This window comes from Macaca thibetana, chromosome 11 (genome assembly GCF_024542745.1).
Source record: "Macaca thibetana thibetana isolate TM-01 chromosome 11, ASM2454274v1, whole genome shotgun sequence".
Classification (NCBI taxonomy): domain Eukaryota; kingdom Metazoa; phylum Chordata; class Mammalia; order Primates; family Cercopithecidae; genus Macaca; species Macaca thibetana.
The window spans coordinates 96,382,530-96,397,291 of NC_065588.1; the positions used below are offsets into that span (position 1 = coordinate 96,382,530).

General features: G+C 36.7%; 1 protein-coding gene across 2 annotated transcripts in view; it reads right to left on the minus strand.

The window, feature by feature from the left end:
• Positions 1-455: 455 nt before the first annotated feature.
• Positions 456-14,762, minus strand: part of BLTP3B (bridge-like lipid transfer protein family member 3B) — a 117,262-nt gene continuing 102,955 nt past the window's right edge. For both annotated transcript variants that reach the window (XM_050750111.1, XM_050750113.1), the window contains 2 exons: positions 7,734-7,927; positions 456-5,872 (listed from right to left, as the gene is read on the minus strand). In XM_050750111.1, coding sequence (XP_050606068.1) covers positions 5,753-5,872; positions 7,734-7,927 — 314 coding nt within the window. In that variant the 3' untranslated portion in view covers positions 456-5,752. The remainder of the gene's footprint in view (positions 5,873-7,733; positions 7,928-14,762) is intronic.

The window sequence follows — 14,762 nt, forward strand, 5'->3', positions numbered from 1 at the left end:
TCTATAGCACTTCAAAGTACAGACTAAAAGGAGATTGTTTACACCTCAAGGAATTAGGCACAACTGAAACTAATTCTGAGTATTAGTCAATTTCTCAAGGAGAAACTGCTTCACCCACTACTCTTTTGGACTTATTTCCATCTGTTTAGCTGAGAATATTGGTAGATCTCAACAGCCACAACATCGTATGTTACAAAGCCAGATGACATTCTGACATTGTAGTACCATGAAGTGATAGGCTAATTTTGTTTTGTGATAAATCAACTATAAGTTGACATATTCAAAATCCAGAAGCCCACAGTATGGCAAATATTCCCACTCCACCCTCCCATCTTTTTTTTCCTTTGGATTCAAGAAGTTGGCCCCCCTTTTAATAATTAACAGCAACTAGTTTTCTGTGTTCCATCTCCCTTCAATCAAACTGAAAGGAAGAATTTGATATCTGAAAAACATCCTTGACACCTCATCCATTTTATTCTTTCAATAAAGTTATTGAGCACCTACTATGTGCCAGGCACTGTATGAGGCATAAAGAATACAAAATTGAACAATGACAATGACAGAAACAAAATTCCTGTCCTCATGGAGTTTACAATCTAGTGGTTCTGACATTAAACCAATACATACAAAATTACACGTGTTAAATGCTAAGTAGAGGTATGTGGTCAGGTGAGATGTATAACAGCGGGTCTTACTCTGTGACAGAAATTAGGGAATGTTTCCCTGAGGAAGTGATGAACTAAGATCTGAAAGACAAATAGGAATTAATTAGGCAATGGGAAGGGATAGATATTTCAGGCCAAAGAAACAGCATGAACAAAAGTCTTATGCTGGATGAAGCACTGTAATTCTCATTCCAAATACTTAAAGGACAATGAAGGTATTGAGTAAAACATGGTACCTATGAGGCTAAGTGGCAACAAGAATAGGTAACCTCTATTGAGTGTTTTTTAGGTGATGTGCCAGTCACTGTTTTATTCTGAGACAGTAACTATTTTAATGCTTGGAACTATGCTTTAGATAGTGGCCCTAATATATCTGACCTCATATGTCAAATATATTTGGTCACATAAAATATTTCCATCATTAAGGACAATAAAAAGCCACTCAAGTGTTTTAAGCTAGGGGTGCAAGTGGGGGTAGGTAGGTGGGTTGTCTGGATTAAAATTCAACTTTGAATAAAAAGAAGAATTCTGCCTGCAGCAGAGTAAATACAGGGAGGGCCAGAGTCACTGCAGGAAGAAGAGTTAGGAGACAACAGCAGTTATGCATACAAAAGGTGCTGATGGTAGCTTAGATTAGGGAGTGGTGAGAAGTGAAGTAGACACATTTGAGAGATGTTTACAAGGTAAAAATGACAGGACTTGAAGAAGTGATAGGGAGAGGAAGATGTCTTAAGATGATTTCCATGTTACCAGTTTGGGAACAGGGGGAATGGTGGTGGCATTCACTGGGATAAGATGCCTCGATTAGACTGTAGGTTATCACAAACTTGTTAAAAAGGGGGTATAACTCCCCTACTGACATGTATTGAATAAAAACCCACAGAAGAATTCCTGGTGAGTTTCTTCCACATATATTTGCCTTTGATCATACAGTCATTCTTATACGACTTAACTCGAAATAATGCTTCACCACAACTGGTATATATGGGGGCATGTCCAAGTTCTTTTTTTTGTGTTGCCCAGGTTAGAGGGCAGTGGCACGATCTTGGCTCACGGCAGCCTCGGCCTCCTGGGTTCAAGCAATTCTCGTGCCTCAGCCTACTGATTGGCTGGGACTACAGGCGTGCGCTACGGCATCTGGCTAATTTTTGTATTTTTAGTAGAAATGGGGTTTCACCATGTTGGCCAGGCTGGTCTCAAACTCCTGACCTCAAGTGATCTGCCCAACTTGGCCTCCCAAAGTGCTGAAATTACAGGGATGAGCCACCGTGCCCAGCCTCAAGTTCTAGGATAAGGTAAGAAAAGAAAAACATTCAAAATACCCAATTTTTTTTTTACATACATGAAATTTAAAAGCACAGCACAGAAAACCTACTACAAAGCTACTGTAATCATACTTGTTAGAATGACTATTATCAAAAAGACAAAAGAGAAGTGTTGGAGAGGATGCAGAGAAAAGGAAATAAAAGCTCTGTACACTGTTGGTGGCAATGTAATTATAGCCATTATGGAAAACAGTGTGGAGGGTCCTCAAAACATTTAAAACATGTAACTACCATATGAGCCACCAATCCCACTATTTCATATATGTTCAAAGGAAATGAAATCAGTATGTGGAAGAGACATCTGCAATCCCACGTTCACTGCAGCGTTACTCAACAGCCAAGATACAGAATCAAGTTAATTGTCCATCAATGGATGAATGGATAAAGCAAATGTGGAAAATATACACAAGAGCATACCATTCAACTTAAAAAAAATAAAAAAGGAAATCCTGTCATTTCTGACAACATGGATAAACCTGGGTGTAGTGGCACACACCTGTGGTCCCAGCTACATGGGGGACCACTGTGTTAAGTGAAACAAGCCAGGCACAGAAAGACATGCCAAATGCTACCTGATCTCACTTATGGAGTGCAAGAAGTCAACTGCGTGGGGTGGAGAGTAAAATTCTGGTTATCAGAGGCTGCGGGATGCGGAAATGGGGATATGTTTGTAAAAGAACAAGAAATTGCATTTAGTGAATATAAGTTCAGGAGATCTACTGTACATCACTTGATTATAGTTAATAACAATATGTTGTATACTTGAAAATTGTTACAAAATTTTAAGTGTTCTCGCTTCAAAAAAAGTTTGAGGTAACATGTTACACAGCTTGATTTAGCCATTCCATAATGTATACATGTATCGCGACATCATGTTGTACACCATAAATATATACATTTTACTTCTCAATTAAAAATATAGGAAAAAACTCCAAAAAACTCAAAAGTAAACAAAAAATAAAAATAAAAAGCAAAGCACAATTACCATTTTCATCTCATGACTACTAACATCTCTCAGCTAGAGATTTCTTTTTTAAATTTCAGGACATGACAACTTTGTATCTAAATTATGGTAACTTAAAAAAAGGGCAACCCTGGTAAGTCAATTGTCAGGTCTTCCTGTATTTCTCACACTGCTAAATAGTTTGGGGTTCACTTAAACAAAAATCATCTTATCTTTTAGGTAGTTTTAATGACACAAACACGGTAACATATACCTCATACATAGACGTACACATACAATTTAAAGTTTTATGGTCATCTTTAAAAGATAAAAAAGGTAAGGGAAAATGTGTGAATTAATGACTACGCCATAATAAAAGCATATAACTAGGCTTTAAGTCCAAAGACCAGATTACTAATTGTGATTTCAGTCATTTGTACTTTCTAAGCCTTAGGGTATTTTTTTAAAAAAACTTCTAACATTTGAATAATACCTACCTCTCAGAATACAGTGTTTTATGAATTTTAAACATCTATAAAAATAGTATTCTTTATAAGTAAAAAAAATCAAACTAAGCACATAGAATGCTCAGATTATCATAATATCTACTGTTTGTATGATTTCCTTGGGAAGATCAAATAAATTTAAAAGTAGTAAGTAAAACATTCAGCTTCAATAACAATAAGCAATTATAATATACGATAGAGGCCAGGTACAGTGGCTCACACCTGTAATCCCAGCACTTTGGGAGGCCGAGGTGGGCGGATCACCGGGGATTAGGAGTTCAAGACCAGCCTGGCCAATGTGGTGAAACCCCGTCTCTACTAAAAATACCAAAAATTAGCTGGGCGTAGTGGCAGGCGCCTGTAATCCCAGTTACTCAGGAGGTTGAGACAGGAGAATCATTTGAACCCACAAGGCGGAGGTTGCGGTGAGCTGAGATCGTGCCATTATACTCCAGCCTGGGCAACGAGAGCGAAATTTCATCACACACAAAAAAAGAAAAACATAGAAAAATTTAAATTTATATAGATGAATCTAGAGAAACAATGTTAGCTCTGAACAAGTTTATGTCCCATCAATCCTTCTTTTCCATAACAGACTGTTTTTGCCAAACGTATACTTAAAAATCAAATGTTTTCTTCTAAGGACATAATGCTATACATTTTAAATCTTTAATTAGACCTCTGCACATTTAATCTAAGGCTATCAGTTTTAGATGAACATGACTTATTATGATTTTTTTAATACTCTGAGGTAAACTATTATCAATTTGTTCTTGGCTGTATCCTTAGTACCCAAAACAGTGCCTGTATATTTTAAATAATGTAAATGAAAATGGATGTTTGGGGTGGGGGGAGGAAAGGCCGGTATTGTTTTCAATAAAGCCCTAAATCACTCCAAAATTTAATGTAAATGAAATATGTATTTTCTCCCAAGCACTTACATACAAGGACCACTATGTATGTCATGCCAAATACGCAAAGCACCATAAAGTGTCGGAACGTGGTTTAAAATTTTCAAGTATCTTAAAGAAAGAGTAGTCCAGCTATTTCATTTTTTATCTTGGAGAGATTTATGTTTAAGAATGTGAATTTTAAAATAGACACCACTTAGCTTAATTCTATCAGAAATATATTTTAAATCTTTAAAAGTCTCTGTTTCTTAACACTCATGTACTTTTATTTTATAATGCATGATTTTCTTTCATGTTGATTTCAACCTTAATTCCTAACAAAATAGAATTCAAAATTCACCAATGACTCTTATTATAGAAGATTGTGTATGTATATATATATATCTCACATAGAGCTTTAATCAAAACTAGCTTTATAAATTCAGTATGTGCAAACACCCACCTAATATGATACTGTAAGAATGGTATGAAATTGTCTTATGTGCAAGGAAAAAAAATTTTCCAAAAACAATCAACTTCTTAAAGAGAAAAATGAAGGTAAAGAAATTAATATAAATAGTATTAATCAAAATTTTTATAGTTACAAATGGTGCCAAATTTAGCAGGATAAATTACTATTTTACTTCTAACAACAAATGTTTAAAGGAATGTACAAGTAATGCTTTTTAAATCACTTGGTCATATACTCTAACATTTTGCTTTTGTACAGTTTGTGCTTTTTACTTTTACATTTGTACCATCTTTTTGTTGAAAATTATTCCACTTATACAATGTACCCATTATTTAAAATGATTTTTTCCACATTTTCAAGATATTTTATAAGTTCAGTAGGCTGATGATTTTCCAAACCTATTAATTATATAATTTATTAATCTGATTGGACTTTTTACAGTAGTTAAATTATAGATATAAGTACATAATTTTAATAACATTTAAAATGTAAGCCTCTTTTCATTTTACATTAGTCATAAAAGCATTTGAATCTTTGTAAATAATAGTAAATTATTAACAAATATTGAGAAACCAATTCAGCAATCTGTGTGAACACAAGAGGTTTTCCTTTTTCATTAAAAAAAAATGCCTACAATGAGATATCAAAATTAGGAAATGACATCTTCTTTTCAATAGACATGTAATTATTTTACACTATGTGTTGACTTCCCTAGATCACAACAGTTTAAAAGAGGGCTAAGCCCCAAAACACAAAACAACCAAAAGATTGTAATGCCCGTACCTAATACTTTCTAAACTGGCTTTGAAATAGTCATCACTTCATCACATTCCATTTTGCTTTATTGTCTTTTCATGAAAATAAAACTCTTCCCCTAACTGGTAACATCCACATTATAAATATAACCTTCCTACTCCAGAGCTATAATTTCAGTTTTGACTGCCACTTCTGCTATTCAACTGTCATCTTCTTTATATGATGAAGAAGAGCATCTTTTTCCAAGTGAGCCTCTGCAAGAGCCATTTTAGCTTTAGCCAGTTCCTGTTTAAGAGATTCATTCTCTTCCATGAGCTGAAATGATAAATGGCGGGGAGGGGGGGAATAAGATAATTTAATCATTTCAGGAAATACAGACTATTTATACAGTATCCAAAGGCGTGACACTTGGGATGGTAAAAATGCCCAATGCTGGTAAGAGTGCACTTAAGCTGAAAATTGCTTTGAGACAATATTTGGAAATATACATCAAGCACTTAAAAAATGTTCCCATGTTTTGACCCAGCAATACAAAACACTAACTCCTAATTTCGACTTCATTTCATATGAATTTTCCTGGACCTCACTATGGCTCTAGACATTCAGACATTTAGAACCCTACTTTCTCAGCCTCTCTCCTTTTTTGGCTTTTATGCCACAACTATTTCATATATCCCCTTCAACCTATGTATGCCCTTTTCATCTTTTCTTTTACCTTTTAAGAAGTCTTAAAATTTGACATTCTGTTAGTTCCATTGCTCAGTCGTCTTCTCTTGTCCTGAGTCACTTTCTTGGATGATCTTATCTCTCATGGCTCCACCTATCATAAACAGACTCACCTAGCACAAACTTCTCTCCTGAGCTCCAGACTCAAATTCTGAATGTGTCATCAGACATTTTCTTTTTTTTTTTTTTTTTTGAGGTGGAGTTTCACTCTTGTTGCTCAGGCTGGAGTACAATGGCGCAATCTCAGCTCACTGCAGCCTCTGCCTCCTGGGTTCAAGTGATTCTCCTGCCTCAGCTTCCTGAGTAGCTGGGATTACAGGCATGCGCCACCATGCCCGGCTAATATTCGTATTTTTAGTAGAGACAGAGTTTCTCCATGTTGGTCAAGCTGGTCTCAAACTCTCAACCTCAGGTGATCTGCCCGCCTTGGCCTCCCAAAATGCTAGAATTACAGGCGTGAGTAACCGCACCTGGCCAGATATTTTCATCTAGATGGCCAATACGTTTCCCCCACCACCCTTTTAAGACTTAGTTCAAGTATTTTATCCTCTTAGAGCCATTCCCTCAAAATTAGGAATGGCTATATTAGAGCAAATATATTGGAGCAAATATAGCCATTCCTAAGTATGGGGATATGATAAAACTAAGAACTTTCTGCATTACATAGATACATTAAAATATATGCAGTTAATTTCAAATAGTTCTCAAACTTCTTCTAGATCTAGCTTAAGAATTCTTGCCTTATAGACCAAGTGAGGTAGTTTCCTATACTTCTCTTCAACTGTAGTATAGCATCTGACACAGTATGTTGTGACTACCAACTGAACATTCTCGTCCCACTAGACTTTGAGTTCTTCAACAGTCAGGGATCATCCACTGCTCAATTCTATATCCCTAGCTCAGAGCTGGCATTGAATAAATCCTCACTGAACAGATGCATTAACTCATTCTATGGTTCCACCATACAGATTAAAACTCTGCTGAACATTTTGTTTCTTTATAATGGCAAAAAAAAAAAAAAAAAAAAAAAAATCAGAAGCAACTTGAATGTTAATAAATGTTTATAGGAAGTTTCAGAAATGATAGCACACCCAAAACCATATTACTCAGCCATTAAAAAAAATTAAGCAAATACAGCAATATGAAAAAATTTTGTTAAACAAGTAAAATTATATAGCATGTATACTTGAATATAATTTTTTTTCAAATAAAAAAGAATCTACAAGGAAAAATCACAAAAATACTGAGAGCACTGGAGGAAGGCAGAAGGTATTAATTTTTTCTTTATTTTGCTCAACACTCTAACCATAGCACCTAGCAAAGCACCTGGGCACAATAACAAGCACTTGGTACATTTTAATAAAATAAGTAAACAATGTTTTAACTATTAGTATCTTAATACTTAGTTATTTAATTGCTGAAGCTGAATCTGAATTAGGTTTCCCATTACCTGTTCCCTAGTGAAGTCAAAGGAGAACTCAGGAAAGTTAGCTGACTGAGAAGGCCAAGGAACCTCTGGGCTTGTCTGAGTGGCTTGAGTGACACTGCGTTGTTTCTTCAAATCATACTTTCCACTGGTCAGCAGCACTGAATCACTTTTGACATTTTCTTTCAAATCATTTCCAGTGTTAAGCATGTGAGAATCTGATCAAACAAATAACATGCTCAGATAACATTTCCAAATACTTGATAAATCTTTAAAAGTTCAATTGTGAAAATCTAATTTAAAGCTAAGTATCTATATATATTAGTATGAGGATAGCAGTATGAGATAGAACCACCAATAAAACCAAAAGCTTATTCTCTGAAAAGATCAACTAAATAAACATTTCTTCCTAAGAATTCTTCCTAAGAATTTGTCAACTTCAACTAAGTTAATTACATAATTATGTTTTTATACTAAAGGTTGACTTAATAGATTTAATTTAAAGGCTTATTATTAGATTAACTAATAAACTTTTAGTTAGATTGACCAAGGAAAAGAAATTACTAGAATCTGAAACAAAAGAAGTGACATTACTACCCACTTTACAGAAATAAAACACTATAAAGGAATACTATAAACAACAGTATGTCAATAATTAGATAACTTAGGGCAGGAACAGTGGCTCACACCTGTAATCCCAGAACTTTGGGAGGCCAAGACGGGTGGATCACCTGAGGTCAGGAGTTCGAGACCAGCCTGGCCAACATGGTGAAACCCCGTCTCTACTAAAAATACAAAAACGAGCTGGGCATGGTGGTGCGCACCTGTAGTCCCAGCTACTCAGGAGGCTGAGGCAGAAGAATTGCTTGAACCCGGGAGGTGGAGGTTGCTGTGAGCTGAGATCATGCAGAGTCCATCTCAAAAATAACAACAAAAACAACTATGTAACTTAGATGAAATAGACAAATTCTTAGAAAGACAGTAACTATCCAAATACTCAAGAAGACAATGTCAATAGACCTATAGCTGAGAGAGACAATCAGTAATCATAAAACTACCCAAAAAGAAAAGCCCAGGCCCAGGTGGCTTCACTGGAGAATTCTATCAAACATTTAAAGAATAATATCAAATCTTTAAAAACTCTTCCAAAAAACAGAAGGAGCATTCCCAAACTTTCTATGAAGGCAGTATTACCCTGATATCAAATCTAGACAAAAACAAATAAACAAACAAACAAAAAACACACAAGAACACTAAGACCAATATGCTGATGAATATGGACATAATCATCAACAAAATGTTAGTAAACTGAACCCAGCAACATACAAACATAACTATAAAGCATGGTCAACTGGGATTTATCCCAGGAATGCAAATATATCTATCATCCAAAAAGTAACTAATGTAATACATCAACAGAATAAAAGGCAAAAGCCACATGTTCATCTCAATAGATGCTGTAAAAGCATCTGACAAAATCCAATACCTTTTCATGATAAAAACACTCACCAAATTAGGAATAGAAGGGAACTTCCTCAATCTAATAAAAGGTCATCATGTATAAACATCCCACATCTAATATGATACTTAATGGTGAAAGACTAGACTCTTTTCCTGTTGGCCAAAATCAGAAACTAGACAAGGCTGTCTGCTATTGTTACTTTTTTTTTTTTTTGAGACGGAGTCTCGCTCTGTTGCCAGACTGGAGCGGTGGCACAATCTGGAGCGGTGACACAATTGCCAGTGGCACAATCTCGGCTCACTGCAACCTCCATCTCCCAGGTTCAAGTGATTCTCCTGCCTCAGCCTCCCAAGTAGCTGGTGTATCCAGCTAATTTTTGTATTTTCAGCAGAGATGGGGTTTCACCATGTTGGCCAGGATGGTCTCAATTTCTTGATCTGGTGATCTGCCAGCCTCGGCTTCCCAAAGTGCTGGGATTACAGGTGTGAGCCACCGTGCCCGGCCTGCTATTGTCACTTCTATTCAACATTGTCTTAGAGGTTCTAACCAGGGCAACTGGGCAAGAAAAACAATAGAAGACACTCAGATTGGAAAGGAAGAAGTAAAATTATCTCTATTAGATATGATCTTGGGTATAGAAAAAAACTAAGGAAACAACTAAAAAACTACTGGAACTAATCAAGTTCAGTGAGGTTGCAGGATACAAAATCAATACATAAAAATAAACTACATTTCTATAATGTGTAATAAAGAATCCACAGATGAAAGAAAACAATTCCATTTAAAATACTGTCAAAAAGAATACAAATAAACTTAACAAAAGAAGCAAAAAACTTACTATACTCTGAAAACTATAAAACATTGTTGAAAGAAATAAATAGATCTAAATAGATGGAAAAAATCCCCACTCTTCATGGATTGGAAGATTTAATGGAAATGCTCCCCAAATTTATCTACAGCTTTAACACAATCCCTATCAGAAGGTGAGCTGGCTTCTTTGTAGAAATTATCAAGCTGACTTTAAAATTCATATGGAATTGCAAGGGACCCAAAGAGTCAAAAAAAATGTTGAAAAGGTACAATAAAGTTGGACGACTCACATGTTCCAATTTTAAAACTTACTTTAAAGGAAGCTGGTAATCAAGACAGTGCAGTAGTCTCAAAGACAGACATACAGACAAGTGGAATAGAATTGAGAATCCAGAAACAAACCTATGTGTCTTTAATCCTTACCCATACTCAAATTGATACATTTGAGTTAAAGAGCTAAATTTAATGGATAATTCCATAAAATTCTTAGAAGAAAACATGAGAAAATCATAACGACCTCAGATTTGGCCATGGATTCTTACACAGGACATCCAAAGCACAGGCAAAAAAAGAAAACAGAACAATTGAACACTGTTGTCTTGAGAAATTGCCACAGCCACCCCAACCTTCAGCAACCATGGCTGTCATCAGTCAGCAGCCATCAACCTTGAGGCACGAGCAAAAAGATTATGACTCACTGAAGGTTTAGATGATCATTAGCATTTTTTAGCAATCAAGTTTGTTTGTTTGTTTATTGAGATGGATTCTTGCTCTGTTGTCCAGGCTGGAGTAGAGTGGCACGATCTTGGCTCACTGTAACCTCCTCCTCCTCCTGGCTTCAAGCGATTCTCCTGCCTCAGCCTCCTGAGTAGCTGGGACTACAGATGTGCGCCAACACACCCAGCTAATTTTTGTATTTTTAGCAGACAGGGGTTTCCCATGTTGGCCAGGCTGGTTTTGAACTCTCGACCTTAGGTGATCTATCTGCCTTAGCCTCCCAAAGGCTGAGATTACAGGCATGAGCCACCGTGCCCAGATAGAAATCAAGTATTTTTAAATTAAGCTATGTACATTTTTTAGACATAATAGTGTAAACATGACTTTCATATGCACTGGTAAACCGAAAAATTTGTATGACTTGCTTTATTGTGATACTCACTTTATTGTGGCGGTCTGGAACCCAATCTGCAATATATTTAAAGTATGCCTGTATAAGGAAGAAGTTCAGCTTCCTTCATGTGGCTATCTAGTCATTCCATCACCACTTGTGAAAAAGCTGTTCTTTCCCTCATTGAATTGTTTTGCCAGACTTGCCAAAGATCAATTAATGTAAGAGTTTATCTCTGGACTCTCAATTCAACTCATTCCAATTATCTTTCACCAAGCTCCTTTTCTACTCAATCAGCTAGAGAGCATTTCTAGTTTATACTTATAAAAGCTGATTCATACTGCTATTTTCAAATGTTTCAGAGATTACTGATTTCAAATGTTTCAGAATTGTTGAATATCTTGTATTTTCCTATTTTCTTGTTTATGTTTATCCCATTTTCTTGCCTATGAATGCTGTTTCTATTTACCACAGCCAACCTCTAGTGACTACGGGAAAGGAAAGGCTGCTCTACTGGGTGAGATACACCAAGTATGTTAACTGGATAGGGAATCATTCCCTTCCTGGGGGCTTAGCAGCTGCATAATCTACCCTCAATATTTTAGTCTATATGCAAACCCTACTGAGGCCTACTACTGGGCACGGGCACAGGAGAGGATTCCAAAAAGGAATGCCCAGATTATTCATGCTATTGCCTCAGGGGCTCATTCTAACCTCAGTATCTTGTTGGGGAGATTCCTCCTATTTTTGAGGAGGAACTTCAGTCGTGTAGTCCTCTTGGATTCTTTTGGTCCTGTTTCTCACTGCTTCCCAGGGAAGAAGGTATGATTTATCTGATTGATGGTTTTTTTTGTTTTTGTTTTTTTTTAAAAGAACTATATATATGTAGTTCAGTCTCTTGCTCTGGTATATGCTGTACCTCCTGCCAAGAGGGTGCAATCTTTTCTTTTCTTTTTTTCTTTCACAAGACAGACCTGAATTTTTGGGAGCTAAAAGATTTGGGAGAGAGTCAGGCAGAGTCTTCTCACAGACCTAAGCATAATAGAGCTACCATTTTGATCTTCGTTGGCCTTTCTCCTATGTCTGTCTCCACTTGTTCCCAAACTACAGAGGACAGGACTCTTTAAGAGTCTCCCACAAACTGTTCCTACATCTGCAACTGTTCTCTCCTTTCTTCTGTAGCATTGTTAATAACTTTATTCTTTAGTTGACATGTTTTCTGTCATTTCATGAGGTTTTTGATAGGAGATGAAACAGATGTACATGTCATTCTTTCAACTAGCTACTAAAATAGTGAAGCCCAGAACACATAGATCTACTGACTCATGCTCTTTCCACTACTCACTACCTTAAAAGACACAGACCTTACATTAGCGACCTTAAAAATTTTGTTAGAGTGGGGAAACTCACATTAAAGGTGAACTAAGTACACAGACAATATACCGCAAGTAACTAACGGTATAAAAAGTGCCAAAAGAAGTGGAAGAACTCACATCAGATTATAAAGAAAGTGTCACTATACAAGGATGCCCTCTCTCATCACTCCTATTCAACACAGTATTGGAAGCTCTGGCCAGGGCAATCAGGCAAGAGAAAGAAATAAAGGGTATTCAAGTAGGAAAAGAGGAAGTCAAATTGTCTCTGTTTGCAGATGACATGACTGTATATTTAGAAAACTGTGCCGTCTCAAACCAAAATCTCCTTAAGCTGATAAACAACTTCAGCACAGCCTCAGGATACAAAATCAATGTGCAAAAATCACAAGCATTTCTATACACCATTAACAGAGAGCCAAATCATGAGTGAACTCCCACTCACAATTACTAAAAAGAGAATAAAATACCTAGAAATACAACTTAAAGGGATGTGAAGGACTTCTTCAAGGAGAACTAAAAACCACTGCTTAATGAAATAAAAGAGGACACATTCGGAGGCCGAGGAGGGCGGATCACAAGGTCGGGAGATCAAGACCTGGCTAACACGGTAAAACCCCATCTCTACTAAATATACAAAAAATTAGCCGGGTGAGGTGGGGGCACCTGTAGTCCCAAGCTAGAGTGAGACTCTGTCTCAAAAAAAAAAAAAAAGAGGACATAAACAAATGGAGAATATTTCATGCTCATGGATAGTAAGAATCAATATCATAAAAATGGCGATACTGCCCAAGTTAATTTATAGATTCAATGCTATCCCCATCAAGCTACCACTGACTTTCTTCACAGAATTGGAAAAAACTACTTTAAATTTCATATGGAACCAAAAAAGAACCCACAGAGCCAAGACAATCCTAAGCCAAAAGAACAAAGCTGGAGGCATCATGCTACCTGACTTCAAATTATACTACAAGGCTACAGTAACCAAAACAGCATGTACTGGTACCAAAACAGATACACAGATCAGTGGAACAGAACAGAGGCCTGAGAAATAACACCACACATCCACAACCATCTGATCTTTGACAAACCTGACAAAAACAAGAAATGGGGAAAGGATTCCCTATTTAATAAATGGTGCTGGGAAAACTGGCTAGCCATATGTAGAGAGCTGAAACTGGATACCCCTTACACAAAAATTAACTGAAGATGGATTAAAGACTTAAATGTAAGACCTAAAATCATAAAAACCCAATTAGAAAACCTAGGCAATAACATTCAGGACATAGGCATGGGCAAAGACTTCATGACTAAAACACCAAAAGCAATGGCAACAAAAGCCAAAATTGACAAATGGGATCTAATTAAACTGAAGAGCTTCTGCACAGCAAAAGAAACTACCATCAGAGTGAACAGGCAACCTACAGAATGGGAGATAATTTTTGCAATGTATTCATCTGACAAAGGGCTAATATTCAGAAACTACAAAGAACTTAAACAAATTTACAAGAAAAAAACAAACACCACCATCAAAAAGTGGGCAAAGGATAGGAACAGACACTTCTCAAAAGAAGATGTTTATGCAGCCAACAGACATATGAAAAACTGTTCATCATCACTGGTCATCAGAGAAATGCAAATCAAAACCACAATGAGATACCATTTCATGCCAGTTAGAATGGCTATCACTAAAAAGTCAGGAAACAACATGCTGGAGAGGATGTGGAGAAATAGGAACGCTTTTACACTGTTTGTGGGAGTGTAAATTAGTTCAACCGTTGTGGAAGACAGTGTGGTGATTCCTCAAGGATCTAGAACTAGAATTACCATTTGACCCAGTGATCCCATTACTGGATATATACCCAAAGGATTATAAATCATGCTACTATAAAGACACATGCACATGTATGCTTATTGCAGCACTATTCACAATAGCAAAGACTTGGAACCAACCCAAATGTCCATCAATGATAGACTGGATTAAGAAAATGTGGCACATATACACCACAGAATACTATGCAGCCGTAAAAAAGGATGAGTTCATGTCCTTTGCAGGGACATGGATGATGCTAGAAACCATCATTCTAAGCCAACTATCACAAGGACAGAAAACCAAACACTGCATGTTCTCACTTATAGGTGGGAACTGAACAATGAGATCACTTGGACATGAGGCGGGGAACATCACACACTGGGGCCTGTTGGGGGGTATGGGGTGGGGGCTGGGGAAGGGATAGCGTTAGGAGAAATACCTAATGTAAATGACGAGTTGATGGGTGCAGCAAACCAACATGGCACAT